Raw genomic sequence first — 21,309 nt, 5'->3', positions numbered from 1 at the left:
AACATCTATTTCTGCTTTATTGACTATTCCAAAGCCTTTGACTGTGTGGATCACAATAAACTGTGGAAAATTCTTCAAAAGATGGGAATACCACACCACCTGACCTGCCTCTTGAGAAATGTGTATGCAGGTCAGGAAGCAACAGTTAGAACTGGACATGGAACAATAGACTGATTCCAAATAGGAAAAGGAGTACATCAAGGCTGTATACTGTCACCCTGCTTATTTAACTTATATGCAGAGTACATCATGAGAAACTCTGGACTGGAAGAAGCACAAGCTGGAATCAAGATTGCCAGGAGAAATATCAATAACCTCAGATATGCAGATGACACCACCCTCATGGCAGAAAGTGAAGAGAAACTCAAAAGCCTCTTGATGAAAGTGAAAGTGGAGAGTGAAAAAGTTGGCTTAAAGCCCAACATTCAGAAAACGAAGATCATGGCATCCGGTCCCATCACTTCATGGGAAATAGATGGGGAAACAGTGGAAACAGTGTCAGACTTTATTTTTGGGGGCTCCAAAATCACTGCAGATGGTGACTGCAGCCATGAAATTAAAAGACGCTTACTCCTTGGAAAGAAAGTTATGACCAACCTAGATAGCATATTCAAAAGCAGAGACATTACTTGGCCATCTAGTCAAGGCTATGGTTTTTCCTGTGGTCATGTATGGATGTGAGAGTTGGACTGTGAAGAAAGCTGAGCACAAAGAATTGATGCTTTTGAACTGTGGTGTTGGAGAAGACTCTTAAGAGTCCCTTGGACTGCAAGGAGATCCAACCAGTCCATTCTGAAGGAGATCAGCCCTGGGATTTCTTTGGAAGGAATGATGCTAAAGCTGAAACTCCAGTCCTTTGGCCACCTCATGCGAAGAGTTGACTCATTGGAAAAGACTCTGATGTTGGGATGGATTGGGTGCAGGAGGAGAAGAGGACCACAGAGGATGAGATGGCTGGATGGCATCAGTGACTCGATGGACCTGAGTCTCAGTGAACTCCAGGAGCTGGTGATGGACAGGGAGGCCTGGTGTGCTGCGATTCATGGGGTTGCAAAGAGTCGGACACGACTTAGTGACTGAACTGAACTGAATATTCTATTGCCTGGATATATAACAGTTTATTAGCCATTTGCTTACTTAAGAATATCTTGGTTGCTTCCAATTTGGGCAATTATGAATAAAGTTGCTATAAATTATATAGTGTGCAGGATTTTGTGTGGACATATTTTCAAATCCTTTGAGTAAACGTTAAGGAGTACAATATCTGAGTTGTATAATAAGAGTAATTTTAATTTTATAAGAAACCGCCCAACACTCTTTCAAAGTGGCTGTACTATGTTGCATTCCCATCAACAGTGAACGACAGTTCCCGTTCCTCCATATCCTTGCCAGCATTGGTGTTAGTGTCCCAGATTTTGGTCATTCTAATAGGTGTTTAGTGGTATCTTGTTTTAATTTATATTTTCCTGATGACATATGCTATGGAACATCTTTTCAAATGTGTATCTACCATCTGTGTATCTTGTATGCTGAGGAGTATGTTAAGGTCTTTTGCCCATTTTATAATAGAGTTGCTTTCCTATCCTTGAGTTTAAAGAGTTCTTTGCAAATTTTAGATACAAATCTTTTATTAGATATATATTCTGAAAATATTTTTTCCCAGACTGTGGCTGAACTTCCTATTATGTTGGCATTGTCTTTTACAGAACAGAAGCTTTTTTCCTTTTTTTATTTTAATGAAGTCCAAGTTATTATGTCTTTTCTTCACCGATCTGCCTTTGATATTGTATCTAAAATGTCATGGCCTTTCCCAAGGTCATCTAGATTTTCCCCTATGATATCTTCTAAGAATTTCACAGTTTTGTTTTCTACATTTAAGTCTGTGATTTATTCTGAGTTTTTTTTTTCTTTGTGAAGGGTATAAGGTCTGTGTCTAAATTTTTTTGCATGTGGTTGTCCAATTGCTTCAGCACCATTTGTTGAAAATAATATCTTTATTTTACTGCTTCTGCTCCTTTCTCATAATTTTCTTTCTAGACAAGCTTTCACTCTCTAAATAGATTGTAAAAGTAAGCTTTTTTTTAAATTGAAGTGTAATTGCTTTATAGTGTTGTGTTAGTTAAAGCTAAGTTTTTTGCTTCAAGTGGCACAGAGATTTTAAGACCATGACCTCTAAAATCAGCTTGGTTTTCCTTTGTGTTCTGACTCTTTCCTGTTGGCTTTGTTACTTTGGAAGCACTTGTTTTCTATGAAAATTTATATGTAAATGGGAATAGCAGTAGTTATAACATCAGTTTGTTTTGTGAATTAAAATTTTTAAGTGCATTTTTTAAAATGCTGAGTTAGGCCTAGAAGATAATGACTATCACCAAATGGTAGCTGTTATTCTTTTTTTGTATTTTTCAAGAAGTCCTATAATTCATAGAAAGAAAAGTGAAAGTGAAGTCGCTCAGTCATGTCCTACTTTTTGGTTCCCCATGGACTACCAGGAGGAGCCTACCAGGCTCCTTGGTCCAAGGGATTTTCCAGGCAAGAGTACTGAAGTGGGTTGCCATTTCCTTCTCCAGGGGATCTTCCCCACCCAGGGATTGACCCAAGTCTCCCGCATTGCAGGCAAACACTTTACCCTCTGAGCTACCAGGGATGCATATATATATATATATGAGAGACCACACTTTAATCATTATTTAATATAGTTCCAATCATGAAATTGAAGTTTTAATAAAATACTTCATACAAAAATTAATTAGTATGTTAATATAGACCCTATTGAGGGGTTTCTAATTCTTTAGTTTATTTACAGAAAATACTGTGATAATATTCTTTGCATTTTATTAGTCTCTTCCCTATCTCCAGACAAGTATTAGTGTTTCTTTGATCTCTTGTATTGATTAACATCATACACAGTGTGTTTAAATTTATATGTAATGGAATGTGAGTAGAGCAGGACAAGTAAACAAGTAAAAATAAAAACCTACATGGCATGGCATCAGAATTGGTAGCATAAATAAATTAAATATATTTTTTTCAGAAAATACATTTTTCTCAGGTGCCTAGGGGAAAAACAGGTCATGCATGCCATTTAATTTTTTAACCACTCTTAGTGGACAAGAAGAATATATATTTTAAACAGATTAAATAGCTAAAGATATGTTTCTCATGAACTGATTAATCAAAGATGATTTAAGTGTCATTATAGAGTTAACTGAAAGCATTTAACTAGCCAAAAGATTGTTCCGAGGTGTTACCTAGGGAGATTAAAAATGAAATCAAACACATTTTAATTTGCATAGAAATAAAAACATCACTGCCACCAGTGTCTAAGTTTTTTTAAAAATTCCTGAGTTCTGTAGTTGTATTTTATGCCTAATGCATAATTACTGGTGTGAAGAGCCAAATGTTTCAAAGTTAAATGTTTGGTTCAATTGTTCTAAACTCCAAAGCAGAAATCAGGCATCATGTATTCAGACCTTAGAATTCAACAAAATGTGACTCTGTGTTTAATATACAGAAATAATGTAAGCAACAACTTTGCAGTGGCTCACAGACAACACAAATACAGATTTAGGGTGACTGAATTGTGATATAAATTAGGAGATGGCAGATAAGAGTCTTTGCTAAATAATGTAATTATTTGCAGTCATGATGTGTCTTTATTTCAATGGCATGCCAAAGAGTGTGCTGCTAGGCTGATTCCCATAAAATGTGAAGGAAATGTGATTTAAAATTAGCAAAATAGCATCAGATGGAAAGCTTAGCTAAATTAATCCAATGAAAGAGGCCTAAGAGGAATATTTAGCTGTTCAGTAGAAGGAGGGAAAGATAAAGAAAAGTGTCTCCATTTGCTGCAGTATTTTAGGATGCCTGAGAAAACACAGAAGGGAATTAATACAGATTCATATGCTAACATGCCTTACAGCCCAAGCAAATCAAAAGAAAAGACAGGAAATTATAAAGTTGGCAAACAACAAAAAAGTTGTGAAAATAGGACTTAAAAGAAATGTTTTAAAATGGATGCTCCCCAAATAACTAGAGGAGAACGGATTGAAAGGACAATGGGAGAAAGAGCTGTGCATAACAGAATGGAGAAGTTTGAACATTGTGAGGACATTTTGGCTACACTTTCATTACATTTATGATGAGCCTATTGTGTGATTTTCCTCGGGCTTTAAAATTTTGCAAATGTAAAGTTATATCTGCAGCCTACTTTGAGATAGATAGATGAGATTCAAACACAGCCAGATGAACTTAAACGAATAAGTTTATTCCTGAGGTCCTTGGTTTCCCTCAGATATAAAAAGTAAGGGAATTGGGCTGAAACATTCATGATTATTACCTTTTTCACTCCAGCTTTATAATTCAGGGATTACAGAATATGTGTATCTGGGAAAGTCTTCCCCTCACTATCTTAAACATGGGTAGTTTTGAAAGTGGTGGATGCTAATGGGATTTCCAATTTTAGATCCACTTTGGCTACTGAATTATTGTATTCCTCAGAAACTTTACAAAACTAAGTTTACAAACTGACTGAGCAGGGGGAGGGTCAACTGGATGTGCTTCCTTGTCTGCTGACTCTAATTCCTTCTTAATTGTAACATAATTTCATGCCTAGATCAAGTCCTTTATGGAGCTTAGGAAGTTTATCCTTGTGTGTTGAATTTTCATATCCCTGACTATATGTCAACAAAAATTATAGTTCATGTTACATTGAAAATCCAAGGGCTTCCTGGTGGTTCAGTGGTTAGGAATCCACCTGCCAATGCAGGGAACATGGGTTTGATCCCTGGACTGGGAAGATCCCACAGTCCACGGGATAACTAAGCCCATCCATCACAACTACTGAGCCTACGTCCTAAAGCCTGCACACCGTAACTACTGAAGCCTGTGTTCCCTAGTACCCGTGTTCTGCAACAAGAGAAGCTACTGAGATGAGAAGCCCATGTACCATGAGTAGAAAGTAGCTCCTGCTTGCTGCAGCTAGAGAAAACTCACGCACAGCAATGAAGACCTAGCTCAGCCCTAAATAAATAAATTAATATTTTTTTCGAAAAGAAAAAAAAATAGTCATTTGAACATTGTAGATGTAGGATGCTAAGCCATTAAGTAAACTGATTTATTTTATTATATTGATGTGAATTAAGACTCCATCTTTCAGTATGTTGACAACAAATGGATTTATTCTAATACCTTTTATAGATATAATGATGGAATTTGTACATGTCACAGTTTTCAGAAGAGCTTTTGTCTAACTTGAAAAAAATGAGGAACAAATAATGTGTACAGTATGACAGTCTGCCTTTAGAGCCACAGATGGACACTATGTTACATCAGAAAGCTAATTAAAAACCTACAGCGTGGTGTTTAAGATTACACATGGCTTTGCAATCAGAGCTTCCTGGAATGCTTTTCTGTCATTTACTGTCTCTGTGACTGTGGACATGATGCCTAACTTCTCTAAACCTTAGTTTTAACCATCTAAAAAATATGAATAAATGATACCCCCCATAGGCATCATGTGAAAATTAAGTGGTATTGTATCTAACATCTCAACACATCATCTGTCAATTGTAGGTAGGATATTACTGGATATTATTATTATAATTAGGTATGATAAGGCTCAGATTCAACTATGGCAAGGGTAAATTGCTGACTGAATTGGTTAATTTAATCTGAGAAGGAATGAAACTGTATGTTATTAAGTATACTGAAGAATCCCTGGAATCCTCAAAGAACCGACTGTTGGATAACTCATAAAATAATTTGATTCTCTACTTAGAGAAATCATGGATGAAATACATCCTGTATTGAGGAAGGAAAGTCTGTATCTATATCTTCAAAATGGTATCAAGTATGAAGCTAACTATGGGTTACGACAGCCACACAGAAAATCTGCTCCTCCCACATTCCTCATCTGGGAAATTTTCCATCTACCCTTCAAGTGCGGGGTCAGTTACCTCTAACCTGCTGAGGCCTTTCTCTACTCCTGTGAGCTGCATTCGTGAGTCTCCACCCCATCCTGTCTGTAGTGACACACGCCCCACTGCACTGGAGCTGTCGACCTGCCTGCTTCCCTCATGAGACTCTGAACTCATTCAAATTTATAAACCTAGAAACTTCTACATGGCCTGTCAAATTGGTTTGCAACTGTGCTTATAAATAAATGAGTAGCTTGACAAGTCACACTTGAGAATCAGATTTGTCAGTCTAAATCAGGAATTCTCCAACTCTGCTCTCAAGAGATCCAGGAGATTCTTAGGGCACTCCTTGGGTTGCTTGTGGCTGGAAAGTGGGGAGGGTGTTGAGGAGGCTCTGATTCTCTCTCCAGGATATTAGCCGGATTTGTTCAATTTTATCTGTTTTATTAAATGAGCTTGTGTATAAATTTCATTTGGAAATTTTTTTAAATTCTATAGTGGAAATTTTTTTAAAAATAAAGGAAATAGGGAAACAGTGATTTTAAAAAATGCTCTGACAGCCTCATTCTTCATTTTGAAAATATTAATGTGACTAACTGCCATTTAATTAGTTTGTTTTTTCTTTCTTCAACTGGATCATAATTTCTACCAAGACAAAAATTCTGTTTCTATTTCTATTTATTTACTTTCCTTGGGCCCACTGGTATCTCTAAGAAGGTGTAGTTGTAACAAACAGCTTAACAAACCTGTCAAGCAACCATTTTCTTAACCTAAGGAGCATTATACTTTAAGCCTATCAAGTCAGCACTTCTTTCTTCCAAAGTCAAACCAAGAACAAAAGGTGATTTGTATACATTGCACTAATAACTGACCTATTCTGTCTTTAAAATTATTGCTGCTGAATATTTATGAAAACTTTGGAAGTTATAAATGTCACTCAGAAATTAGAAGCTAGCACATAAGTAAGTTGACATCATTTGAAGGCTAATTGTATTCATATTTTCAAATGAATGAGCTGAGCATTGAGATAAGATGAGGAGCTGAGCATGTTGGTACAGAAAGCAGAGTTCTTAGAGTAAAGAAAAATGAAACAAAATTTTTATTTTTTAAATGATTTGTTTGCAGCAAAGCAGATTTTCTCGTGCTGCTATTGAACAGTCTCAGCTTTACTTGGGAACAGAGTGAATTTGCAAAAATGCAGATTGCTCAACCCTGCTTCATGCCTATGGACTCAAAATCTTGAATGCAACCCTGGGATTCTGCATTTTTTTCCACAACGTTCTTGGTGCATAATCATGCATGATCTTGAAATCTTAGGCACGATAATCTTATGCATGATAGTGAAAGCTACTGATCTAGCCTATGAATTCATAGCAACTCTACAACAAAGCTTATATGCATATTCAGTGATAGCTTCTCGTACAAGAATTTATAGGATGCTATTTATTTCTGGAACTTCTTTGCCATATTTACTCTTGGCTTAAATCCGCATGATGTTATTACCCATCGTTAAAACATTTTAAATAGGGAACTAAAGCAATGGTAGTCTAAGCAAGACAGTAGTGTAAAATAAAACAGTGCATACCCAGCTGGACAGGTTGGGTTTAAAGGCAGACTTTACATCTTTAATGAACTGGAGCTTTTTCAGACCATGGCAGGCAGGTGGTTCTATAAGCATTGTGCTAAAGGGTCAGTGCTCCAGGCCAGTGGAGGCCAGTGGGGATGAAGGAAAGAGGACTGGATGGCAAGAGGGAAAATATAGGGCAAGACTGACATGGGCACACATAGGATTTTAGCTTGTTACATCTTTGCGTGACATAGGCAAGAGTATCAGATGGCTTTTGACATCTTCAGCATGTATTCCCTCGGAAAGGCTCACCTTAACAAGGCTCTCAGGAGTTGAATATGAACAATTTAAAATTTTATTACAAAGAAGCACACAGAAGGGAGATTGTAATAAGCCTGGCATTATGCAGACTGTCATTCTTCCTTAAACATGTGAACATATGGTTCATTTGCCTATTTGATACTCATGTTACCTGATGTACTAAGCAGTATTACATTAAGTAGTTGATGATACAAAATAAAATTAGATTTGTTTGCTTGTTCCATTCGGAAGCTCTGCAAGGAGTAAGGGATAGGAAAGCCTACTTACCAGTTGCTGCATTTTGGCTGAAGTTGTATTTTAAAAAGTGTGCATAGAGGGGATATTTTAAGAATAAACTATTGGGAATAAAAGTTTAAAAGAAAGGAAGAATAATGGTGATTTAGAAAGCAGTTACTGAAAGATACATGCATACTATGTGCTCAGTCACTCAGTCATTTCCAACTCTTTATCATCCCATGGACTGTAGCCTGCCAGGCTTCTCTGTCCATGGAATTTTCCAGACATGAATACTGGAGTAGGTAGCCATTCCTTTTTCCAAGGAATATTCCTCACCCAGGGATCAAACCCATGTCTCTTGCATCTCCTGCATAGGCAGACAAATTTTTAACAATGTGTCACTGGAGAAGATATATAGAAAAGGGTCAAAAAGGGAGGGAGCATCATATAAGTGGCTTCCTTACAATCAGGCAGGCAGACTCTCACAGGCTGATTTACAAGGTAAGATGCTTGTGACAAGGCTCCAAGGAGAAAGTGGAGTGATGACAAAGTGTTGGCAACAGATTCTGTCAGTGTTTGTAACTCGGGAACTACTTTGTCCTTCCTGGTGGCTTAGCAAGAAAAAGAATGAAAACAGACTCACTTTTAATTCTGTTCCTTTTCTATGTCACTATGCTAAGGACTTTCAAATAGGTTTTCCCAAGGGCACCTTTTTATCCATGAAGAGAAGATCAAGTGACTTGCTCAATAATGATCAATTCTCTCTTGACACAGAGAATGTCATCTCATCCTTCTTCCTCCTCATCTCCTTTCTCTCATATCTGCTTCCCCTCTCTACTCCTTCCTTGACCTCTTTCAGCTCTCCTCAGACTCCTAAAAATCTCTATTGTGTCTAGGAAAGAGGTCTTAGGAGTTGAAGTGTCATGCAGATGGAAATGGCGTGGGCCTACCAGATTGCACCAAAACTATTGAATAAGCATCACTACTAGATTCCATACCAACTTAGGGGTTCATAACTTGTCACAGGACGCAGGCATTTTGTGAAATGCTCAGAGCCATGAAGGTTTTAATGGTGTCATTACTGTAGGAGAAATCACAAAATCCATGATCTCATAAGATCTTTTTGAAGTATGTGCGTGTGTGCGCATGTGTGTGTATACACACACACACACACAGACACACACACACACATGTATCTGAGTGGAAAGAGGTCATGGAATTGTTTCCAAAAGGTCCAATGGTCCTCTTGTTTTAAGTCTATGGACTGTGACCACATCCTGAAACCAGTTGTTTGGGGGTAGGGGCAGAATCTCTAAGTCTGAATGAGTTTGATTCCCTGTGAATTTCAAAGTGTCCTTTGTATTCAGCTTTTTGAGATTATCAGGGTAAAACTAGTACAAACATAACTGTATACTCTGTGGCTGAAGGTATATTCAGATACACCTTAGAAATGTATCTGAATATGAAAAGAAACCTGCTTTGTTTTTTTGAAAAATATGAAAAGCATGTATATTGACTGGCTTATGGACAGGCTTAAAATAATTATTTGCATTATTAATGGCAATTTAACATATAGCTGGATTTTACTTCATCTTATGAAATGAGAGAAATATGGTAGACGTTTTTAGGAAAATGAAGAAGCAGGATGGTGTGTTACTTATTAATTCAATTATTATTCTTGTGATAATAGGGGAAAAATCGGTCCACCTCTTTGTTTTTGTTGTTCAGAGAGTATATATCCACTCTGACAAAATCTCAGGTGATTTAGGCATCTTTTTGTATGCTGCCTGTCAGAGGACAACTTTGAGCTGTTGGTCCAGAAAGTTCACATTTCCTACGTCTTCTATTAAATTCAAGAGGTGATCCCTGCACAGGTAGCCAGCAGTCACTGGGGATAAGGAGATAAATCTAGGCCTTTGATTTCTGTCAGTTCACTTGCTAAGTGGATCCACAAGGCAAAAAAGAAGTGATTAATCAAACTTAGCAGATGTGGAATTGATTCCCTCAGTTGCCTCAGAATGCCTTGCAGAGATAAGCTTCATCGGTATTCATCTTGACTTCCTGTGGTGAAGTCTTTGGTTTTTCCCTTGGCTGGTGGAGGTAAGAATGTGTAACTTGGATTTGCATAAAGGTTGGAATAACAGCAATACATGCAGCTAATGGTAACAGAGTGTAGACAGATCATCCATCCTTTTCACTCATTCTGTGTCATTTGGGTCACACAGCTCCAAGAGTGAGACAACTATTATTTTCTCCAATTTTTTTTAATGAATTAACTGAGGATCAGTTAAATTAAAGGACATACTAGAATTATCAGCTAAGTGAGAAGTAGAGTTCAGAACAGAAATCAGATCTTCTGACTCCAAATAATTGAAAAGGAAAACACTTTCTAAAGGAGGGATATTATGCATCATGTAGTCGGCTACTTAAAACTTATCCACAGCACCTAGCATAGAATTTGAGGTATAATTGTTGCTCATTAAATACTTACAGAATGAATGAATGAACACATTTTGGACCTATTAATTATTAAATACATTTTTGGTTTAACTGTAAAAAATCTCTTAATTCAGGTAGCACAAAATAAAGTGAATTTCTGCTTTCATTCATTTAGCAAAGTAGAAAATAAGCATTGGACATCTGTGGTATTCCAGGTTTGTGCTGGGTGCTAGGTCCATAATGGTGAGTTAATGAATGGCACCTAGTACTCAATGATGCTTAAGTCTAGATACTGGGGACCTCTGTAATCTCTGAATCCATCTAAGTAGGTCACTTTAGCTAATTTGACAACTCACAGCAATCACCATGTTTGGCACAATCATTCAGTCACCTGAACAAATTAGCAAAGCATGTACAAAATTTTGAGTATGATAGAATCTGCAATTTTGACCTTCCAGGTTAATGTTTTGCATTGATTTCTAAAATATAATCTCTATTCTGGCAGTCACTATGTGGGTAGCATGTCAAGTATTTCTGTTAGTTTTTTTTAAATTATTTCACTTTAAATAAATATAAGAACAGTGACCTTAATTAAAAAAAAAAAAAAAAGAGTAAGCTAGTGATTTTACCCAAGGTCAGGCCCCTTATCAATGATAGAACTGGAACCCTATTTTCTGATTTCCAGCAAGGGCTCTTAATAATACACTCGTTTCTTGCTGAGGAATATACCATTGCTTCTCTTCAATTTCAGTGCTGTTTCTAAATGATTGGTAGCTCCAGAAAGAATGAAGTAGATCGAGTATGACTATACATTTCTAGCAGGAAATCAGGCAGCCTTAGGGTTCTGCCTATTTTTAGTTGGAAAAAAACTTTTCTTCTCTGACAGCTAGCCATAAATAGAGACACTGTTAAAGATGGAACTCTTAAAATAGTCAAGACTTCAAATGTGACACATAGGCCAATAAGAAATACAAACCATATTCAGAAATGTTGCTTGATCTGAATTATCAACATATAAAATTCAGTAAAAATCGTGTGACAGTAGGCTTCAAAAAATAAAGAGTTTGAGTATGTTCTCCATTATTTGTAGAAAGGAAAAGTTCTGGAAACAGAGAAGGCAGATTGGGCATCAGGTCTAAGCTTTACATTAGCTGTAAGCTGTATGCTGTTTCAATTCATGTGATACTGGAAGAAATTTTCAAAAAATATATATTGCCACCATTTTCTTTTAAAGTAAGCCACAGAGTAAGGTTACTTTGGATAGATTTCTTTAGAATCCTTTCAATCATCTCTAGATAGATAGCTACACTTTATTGGAAGTAAGTATAGTGACAATGAAATTTCAAAGTAGACAGAATGGTATAGAAGTTTTAAAACAGAGACTGAAAACATGGCATTTCCCCATATAGGTATTTCCAAGGTCAAGAACTAAAAACTGTTCCTACTTGAAGTCATTTAAACTGTTTTCTAGATCTGACCCTTTTAATCTTCCTGTGTATACAGTTATATCATGCTTTAACAGAAGTATGAAAGGATAGGAATTATGTATATTATTTAGATATAATATTCAAGCTGATGTGGCATTAAAAAAGTGTGTACTAAGATTCACTATTCTGTATTTGAGTTTGTGATCTGGTCCTATAAAATTTGGAAAATGGACTAGGTCTCTATCTCCTAGTGTAATTAATTTCATTAGGTTTGGAAATTATGGCTAACCCTATGGTACACACATATTAATATATACACACGTGTGAGCACACTCAATGTTCAAATGTATACACAGACTATAAGTCAAATAACTTTTATTCATATATTACAAATGTTATAAGAAATAGTGTGTGGCATTAGATACTCTTTTAATATTCTCCTCACCAAAGTATTCTTGCAATGTGGTAGCTATTTATAAGCTGAATGCAGTTACTTTGCTAAGACCTGGGGTTTGTCCTGGCATCACTGATTTGAGAAGGAGAAAAGATCATGGGGAAAAGATTCAGTTACCCTCTAATGGCTCAGATCAAACCTATAGAAGAAAAAATCAAGCTTAGACCTGAATGGGCTTGAAGAGACCACTTTGCTCTCTGTTGTCTTTTAGGAAGATGCGATGCTTCTAATCCATTTTACATATAGAAGCCTAACAAGGACATGTGACTTACTCCAAATTATGGTACAATTAGGACTGAGTAGAGGCTGAGCTATGTCTTCATTGTATCATACCACCTCTACAGTAGTAAATAGTTAATGCCCTTTCCTTCCTCCTCCTTTCCTTCCTCTCTTCCTTCTTTCCTTTCTTTTTTTTTTAAAAATATTTTTCTATTGGAATATAATTGCTTTCCTGTGTTGTGTTAATTTCTGCTGTACAGCAGTATGAATGTGAATCAGCCATAAGTAAATATATATCCCCTCCTTCTTGAACCTCCCTCCCACCCCCACATTCCACCCGAACTAGGCTCCCTGTGCTACGCAGCAGCTTTCCACTGCTTGCCTGTTTTACACACGGTAGCATTATCTATGCCACTGCTACTCTCTGAATGCATCCCGCCTCTGCTTCCCCTGCAGTGTCCACAGTCCATTCTCTATGTCTGCATCTCCCTTTCTTCCCTGGAAGTTGCTTCATCTGTACCATCTGTACCAATTTTTTATAGATTCTACATGTATGCATTAATATATGATGTTTGTTTTTCTTTTTCTGACTTCATTCTAGTTTCTACCTGCAGCCTATTTGAAAATTCCCATGATAAGACTACAGAAAGGCCATGAAGTCAACACCAGTAGAAGCATAGGTGCTGCATTTCTCAATAAGCTACATGAAGTCTTGGTCTTCATGAAACCAGTCTTCTCAGAAGACAATAGAAGCAAGGACAGGATAGGAAGCCTGCAGAGACACAAAGTCTCACAGAGCTGGCTGTGTGTGACCTTTGCAAAATACTGCTTAAGGTCATCTATACCTGGCAGAGATACACCTCGGTAATTATTGTACTCTACTGGGGCTTGATTTTTTTCAACTTTTTAGGATGCATATTCAGAAGATAATTTTGTTTGTTTTCTTTTGTTGAAACATGTAATGAAATTCTAAACCAGCGAGTGAATAGAATCATGAAAGATGGGTCTGTACATAAAAATCACATGGACCATTCTTTTAATCCCAGTGAGACAAGAATGAATCTGACGTAACTATTAGTAACTGTTCTGGAGCCAAAAAGCTCCCAAATTCATCCTCTATACAAATAAAATATAAATCTGAAAAGCTGTTTTAAAAAGCAGTTTCCCTTGTACCCTACAAAGCTTTCTCTCTCCCTCTCATTTTCTTACCTTCATCCAAATCTTGCTCTTTAGGTGAAAACTTACAGACCTTTAAAGGTTATGGAGGGTAAACAGTAGTCATTCTTGCTCTTTAGGTGAAAACTTACAGTCACTTTAGTAAATGAAGCAGAGCTAATCAATTTATCCCAGTGCTCAGTACAGAGCCTGTGTGTGAGGCTATGGGATTCTCCTGAGTTTTCCTGTTCTATAGCAGTGCATTTAAATCTTGATTAGGATTGAGGAGTCAAAGAGAAAACATTTAAAGAGGATGCACATCCAGATCTGTTGGGAGTGCTTGTAGCAGTCTCCCAAGTAGTCTAGAAGGGAAGGAAACCAATTGGGGCAAGCACCAGCTTTCCTTTCATCTTTTACACCTTTCTTTTGATAGCATCTGTTCTTATGTGTTGAGGCATTTCCTCTCAGAATAGCCATTCTGTGAAGCTGGTAATGCCTCACATATTCATCCTTTTGGAAACATTCATTCATTCTGCAGATATTTACTGAGTTTCGGTTCTATGCCAAGGCACAGGGCATACAAGAATAAATTTGACAGGATCCCTATCCTGGGAAAAGCTTCAGTTCTGGGCTACAGAGTCCCTGGGAGACAGAAGAGGAAAAGAAAGAGTGCCTTTGAAAGAGCTTTCTCTTTCTTATCAGAAGAGAGTGTGCAAGGCTTCAGTGAGAGATATAACAGTGGGAGCATTCTACACAATCATTATTATTACACTGCTTATTTGCTTGTTTTAACCAAAGAGGAGAGTGAAAAAGTTGGCTTAAAGCTCAACGTTCAGAAAACGAAGATCATGGCATCTGGTCCCATCACTTCATGGGAAATAGATGGGGAAACAGTGGAAACAGTGTCAGACTTTATTTTGGGGGTCTCCAAAATCATTGCAGAAGGTGACTGCAGCCATGAAATTAAAAGATGCTTATTCCTTGGAAGGAAAGTTATGACCAACCTAGACAGCATATTACAAAGCAGAAACATTACTTTGCCAACAAAGGTCCATCTAGTCAAGGCTATGGTTTTTCCAGTGGTCATGTTTGGATGTGAGAGTTGGACTGTGAAGAAAGCTGAGTGCTGAAGAATTAAATCTTTTGAACTGTGGTGTTGGAGAAGATTCTTGAGAGTCCCTTGGACTGCAAGGAGAGCCAACCAGTCCATCCTAAAGGAGATCAGTCCTGGGTATTCATTGGAAGGACTGATGCTGAAGCTGAAACTCCAATACTTTGGCCACCTCATGCGAAGAGTTGACTCATTGGAAAAAACCCTGATGCTGGGAGGGATTTGGGGCAGGAGGAGAAGGGGACGACAGAGGATGAGATGGCTGGATGGCATCACCGACTCAATGGACATGAGTTTGAGTGAACTCCAGGAGTTGGTGATGGACAGGGAGGCCTGGCGTGCTGCAATTCATAGGTTCTCAAAAAGTCAGATACAACTGAGCGACTGAACTGAACTGAACCTACTTTTCTCTCTTCCTGACCAAAAATGCAGTCTGAGATCAGAAATGACAAAACGGTGTCCCTTTAACCAACCCATGGATGTTTTTTCTGGCCCAGAAGTTTCAATGCCAAAATTTAGATTTCTAGCTTTTTCTGAAATGTTAAAAGTTCTACCCATAAAACAACATTTGACTGAATTCAGATTTGTGACTATACCTTTTAGGCGTAGAACTCACTCTCCACTCCTTCACAGGCTTTTGAGATTGACAGATTGCCATTTTTTGTCACGACCATTGAGCTGTCTTTTCTTTTACCTGGCGTATCTTGTTATTTACGTTACCTGCCCGGTATGTATATGAGTTTGTGGCACATATGATGCTGAAGAAGTTCCCATGAAACCATTTTCATACCATCAGCACCATGGCAATTAGCAATTCATAGCAGCACCATATTGTGTATCTGACCACATAGAAACACATGTGGGTCCTTAAATTTGAGTTGGAACTTTAGTCAAATCAACTCTGAATATACAAGGTTCTATAGCACAATAGAATGAAATGTGTTACAAGTAGAGAAAAACACCTGTTTTGTGCTGTCAAAACTCTCCCAGAGAACTTGCCAGTGCTAATCTGGGATTTCTCAATCACATCCATAATAGGAGGAAACCTCTCTTCTTTCTCTACGGGAAACTCTCTACATTTTTTTTCATGTGGTGAATTCATTTTGTCATGGAGTGAACACCTGTGTGACTACTTAAAAACCACAACACCAGGTGTGTGAGTATGAATGTCTCTCTCCTTTGTGTAATGCTCTTCTCACTGATTTCTCAGCAGGCTGGGTCAGGAAAAAAGCTTCAAACTGAATATAGAAAAAGGTCTTAAAGGATTTCTTAAAATATATCTATTACAAGCACATGCGCTGAAAATATTACAGTCAAATTATACAAACAGTTCATAGCCTTGTAAATTCCTTTTGTTTATACCATCATGTGAAAATGTTCAGATCTCCAGTACACAGTTGCAAGCTTACTGTAAGAGAGAGAATTTCAGAAAACCTAGTAAACCCTAAAATCTGGTAGATATTATATTACAAAATATTTAAAATATTGAAACAAAGGAGATTTGTTTACCTTTTGCTTTGTCTCAGGCTCTCTATTCCTCTTTTCCAGGAAATAGTGGCCCTGGGGAAAGCATTTGGTTTGCATTCGATCACAATATCCCCACCAACTTGAACAACTGAATACTTTTTAAGGGGATTTTTGGAGAAATCAGGAGCTGAGGCTAAAAACAAAATCACAGAATTATTCAATTACTCATCTAATCAATATGTTGTAACCGAAGAACTGATGCAGTATCCTAGATAGAATCTAATATCTATAAAATAAAAACCCTTTTTGAAGCTACTTCGCTCAAGGTGTTTTGGAGCTAATTGTAGACTTGGCATTTTAGCGTCACTGTTTCCATTTGTAAAAGGAAGATGGCAATAGATATTACCTCAGTCAGTTAGTCTGGGTCTTGAACGAGGTAGCATTCAGTAAAGAAGGTTAAGTACCAACTGGCACAGATTATTTGCTCAGTAAATGTAGATTATTTTTGTTTTGGTAATGGTCATTGAGATAAAAAGCAAGCTAGAGTTAGGGAGGAAGCAAGTTACAAAAGGTCACATTTTCATTGTATTTATAATAAAGAAGGTGAAGATGGTTTCACGAGAGAGAGCGCACACAATGAAATACCTTTTAAATAAATCAAAAGCAGTATATTATTATTTCAGATTTCCTTAGGCATACCATTAACTGGAAAAATGGAAATAGTTTGCCTTCAGTTGAAGCAGGCAAGCTTAGTAGAAACTTTAACAACAACGACAGAGAAAAAAAAAAAAAAACTGTCGGTTTCAACTCTGTCCTCACTAGATAAATCTTGAACAAATACCAGTTCATAAGGGTAATAAATAATTAGACTGCCTGGGGATGCATCCAAGTCTTCCTAGCTGCCTGCCTGTGGGAACCTACGTGTCCAGTTCTCATTCCTGGCATAAAGTCTATATGAATTTCTTTCAGATATGCCATGTTGTCTTGTATGGCTTCTCTGCCCTTCCACTGACCTATACATGCTTTTTATTCTGAAACATGTTTAAAGAGAAAGTCTTCAATTTAGGTTATATTCAGCTGATAGCACCTACTCAATTCTTGACTGTAATAATCACGATATTTTAAAATTTAGTGCTTTTTTTCCCCTCTGTAGAACTATAGGTTCTATAAAGATCACTTTGATATTGACAGTTCTGTTTTCAGGGTTTAATACACAATAAATATTCAATAAATGATGATTTAATGAAGAAACAAATGAATCAATGTCCATCACCCACAGACTTATGAAACTTTGCTGTTTTACTTGATTCTTCCTCTCATCTCCTGTGTTTATACTGTTAAGGAAATCTCAGGATGAAAGACATCACTGAGTCATTTATGGTGACAACTCCACCAGCTGACTGTCCCAGAATATCATCCTCAAACCTTCCCTTGAAGTCTGGGTGGTCACGTGACAGGGTTCTAGCTAATTACATAAAAGGAGTTTGATGTAAGGACCCAGGGAAATTTTGCTTTTCTAATGATAGGGGCTGTCCCCTCTCTCTTCTTTGGGTTTCAGTATGGACTTGATTTCTGTAGCTACAGCACTCATCCTGGATCCAGGAGGCTACAACCATGAGGAAAAAGTTTAAAGATCATCAAGTCACATTGCTCTTGCTCAGCTACCCACCCACCTCCCAATCCCCCACGAAGTTCTTGTGCATGTGTGTGTGCTAAGTCGCTTCAGTCATATCCGACCCTTTGGGACCCCATGGACTGTAGCCTGCCAGGCTTCTCTGTCTATGGGATTCTCCAGGCAAGAATACTGGAGGGGGTTGCCATGCCCTCCCCTAGGGGCTCCTCCTGACCCTTGGATTGAACCCACATTGGCAGAGAGATTCTTTAACACTAAGCCACCTAGAGAGGCTAAAGTTCTTGTTGAAATAAAATACATCCTTGTTTAAGTCTGTAAATTGAGGTTTTCTTTTCTTATTTGTAGCTGAAAACATTTCTAATAGATGCTTTTTGAATTGTATTCAAAATCTCATGCTGGGATCAACTTTGGGGGAGCCACCTCTGGTTTGGTTTCACCCAATAGTGGGTTCCTCCAAGCCCTGATGTGTTACCACATCACCCAAAGCCGAGTAATAATTCTCACTTTGTATATTTTAGAAGCTAATTTAGATATTTCTCATTATTTCAAGAAAAAGCAATTTCTAATTTACAGAAAAATTGGATTCATATTACATATAATCATAGCTTGCTAAAATGTCAGTTTGAATTTTTTGGCTATAAATGAATGACTTACCTAATACTCTCAATTCTGCATTTGCATAAATTATCTGATATTTGTTTTCTGCAGCACACTGGTAGATACCAGAATCTGACACATTCAGCATAGTTATGATGAGTGTCCCATTTTCTATTTGAATTCTTTCCTAATAAAAGAAAAGTCACATAAAGATGCTAGTGCGTTAATGTAAGCATGCTCTTAACATTTGTGCATATCTATGAGCTGTTGGGGTATGAGACCTGTTGCTTATGAAAATGAAATTAATATACTTCAAGATTCCGGGCAGTCTTCTGGACTTTAAAAAACAATGGAAATGTTCTTAACATAATTTTAGTGGTTAGTTTATTTTATGTTACCTCATTTCTTTAAAAATTGGCATTGTTCTGCATAGAAGGTATGAGATGGTTGGATGGGATCACTGACTCAATGGACATGAATTTGAGTAAACTCTGGGAGTTGGTGATGGACAGGGAGGCCTGGCGTGCTGCAGTCCATGGAATCTCAAAGAGTCAGACACAACTGAGCAACTTAACTAACTACCTTTCTGTTATGTGGTATATAAAATAATTTGGAATACTCTACCATTTCAGTTTTTTCAGAAAACATAGTCGAGAATAGTGTTAGACATGGATAGAGTGACTAGCAAATTTCCATGGTTTTCCATCATAAAGTCTTAAAAAATTAAAATATGATGACTCAATAATTTTCTAATTGAGTAAGTAACTTTAAGGAGCTAAATTCTTTTCTGCAGTGTACTATAAAGTATGCTTAAACATACTTAAACATACAAAGTCTGTTGCAGAGTCCAATTTTGGGTACAATTTTGAGTGTATTGAATACAATAGTTTAATAAGGTAAATATAACTTTAAATATTTCATGGTACCTATCACCATCCTCTAAAGATAGTAAAAGTAGGCTGGAGGACACAGGGAATGTTGTTTGCAAAAGGGATGAATGGATTAAATTCCAATAAAGCTGAAACAAAGAACAGCCTTCTATTCAGGTTCTAAACAACAGATGTTCTTTGTGTCTCTAACTGAGCCTGTAAGTGCAAGTAGAGTGGTGAGCTGACACAATTATTAGGATAATTTGACGGGAAAAATAAACTTGTCTCATTTTCTATATATTGTAAAGTGTGCTTTAATTTGAAAAATGTGGATAACTGCCTCAGTTTTCCACTTTTCTAGGTTTAGAGACAGCTATTAGCTTTCATAAAAACCAAGTTTCTGGATGATGACTGAGAGCTTGGGTTCTGAAATCAGGAAGATTATGTTTAGAATACCAATGCTAACACTTACTAGCTGCTTTGTGACCTTGGACAAATAGACTTTAGCCCTCTGAAACAATTTTTTTTCACTATACAAATAATAATCTTATCTTTCCCGTAAAATTGTCATGAAGACGCCATTAGATAATGTATGGAAAATATTTAACACAGGGCCTGGCTCATATGAGAGTTCAGTGAATGTTGTTGATGATAATGATATCATCTGAATATGGATCAATCACTGACTAAGAGCAACTTTGTACAAGTTGTGTTTTCTACCCATAAATTTCTCATTTGAATAATAGGAATAATTTTAATAGTCACTTTGAGTTTAAGTATTAAATAAATTAGGATATGTAAAGATTATACTACATTTCCTGGCACCTACTAAACATTCCAGAAACATACATTGTTGCTCTTAGTGATAAAATTTCCCTAGCAGAGTAGGTGGAAGTTTAACATCACCGTAGCTACTTACGTCCAGATTGAGGCGTTCACCATTCTTTAACCAGGTATACCAAGGGTCTGGCTTTCCACTGGCTTTGCATTCCCAAAATAAGCTGTCGTAGATAGACAAGTATGTATCTTGGATTTTTTGTTCCCATTCTGGAGGGGCTGTTTCAAAAAGAGGCAAGAGCAACTATTTAGCAAATTTGTTAGCCAAAACATTATGCTGCATTTCAAGGACTATAGAAATCAGAAGGACTGCACTCATGATTTCAGGGAGGGAAAATGCAGGACCCCCAAAGCGGGACAATAGAAACTCTGTTGTAAATATCAGTGGACCTTTTGCATAAGATTGATATTTGCCATCTATCACTTTGCTGCTCATGTATAACAATTTTGGAGCTGTGGGAACAAGGCGAAAGGATAATTCTGTATTAGATATTAGTATATAGGTCAAGTTAGAAAACGTATATCAAATCTGAACTCTCTGTGGGCAAAAGGCCATTAAGTATATTTAGACTGAACTAACCAAAATAATTGTATCTATATCCAATATAATAACAATTCAATAGTCTGAAGCATAAATCAGATATCAGCCTCATCACATTTTAGTAGGTTTTAAGCAAGTTTTCCCCTGTGTATAAGTCTTGACAGGGAATGATAACTTTTAGAGTTGTATGCAGGTTAAGCATATAACTTTAATTCTAGGCATGAGTTTTCCAAACGTTATTTTCTAATCTGAGAAAGTTCAACATAGTTCTGAAGCAAAAAGCAACTGATATAATTGATGTTGAAATGCTATTTAAATATAAGGTAGTATTATCCTTACTAACATTCATGGAAACAGATGTGTATAAAATAAATTTTTTGAAATTATGATTTCTTCTATAATGATGATAGAAAACTCTCTGAATTTGCCATTTAATCCCTCTCCTTTGTTTAGGTCTCTCCTAGATAAGTTGGAGTGGATGAGCTTCCTGTATAATTGCACTTAATTCTCCCTACAAATTTTATAGAGGGTTTTTTGTATA

The 21,309-nt window shown here is 36.9% G+C and overlaps 1 protein-coding gene across 2 annotated transcripts in view; it reads right to left on the bottom strand.

Annotated features, from left to right (window-relative positions):
- Window positions 1-21,309, bottom strand: part of CNTN6 (contactin 6) — a 322,024-nt gene that overhangs the window by 64,707 nt on the left and 236,008 nt on the right. For both annotated transcript variants that reach the window (XM_027523249.1, XM_027523250.1), the window contains exons 9-11: window positions 20,310-20,446; window positions 18,579-18,708; window positions 16,334-16,484 (exon numbers count right to left, since the gene is read on the bottom strand). In XM_027523249.1, the coding sequence (XP_027379050.1) occupies window positions 16,334-16,484; window positions 18,579-18,708; window positions 20,310-20,446 (418 nt within the window). The remainder of the gene's footprint in view (window positions 1-16,333; window positions 16,485-18,578; window positions 18,709-20,309; window positions 20,447-21,309) is intronic.

The sequence above is a fragment of the Bos indicus x Bos taurus genome, chromosome 22, assembly GCF_003369695.1.
Source record: "Bos indicus x Bos taurus breed Angus x Brahman F1 hybrid chromosome 22, Bos_hybrid_MaternalHap_v2.0, whole genome shotgun sequence".
NCBI lineage: Eukaryota > Metazoa > Chordata > Mammalia > Artiodactyla > Bovidae > Bos > Bos indicus x Bos taurus.
The sequence above is the reverse complement of the archived record's forward strand: the minus strand, read 5'-3'. Positions and strand labels throughout refer to the sequence as shown.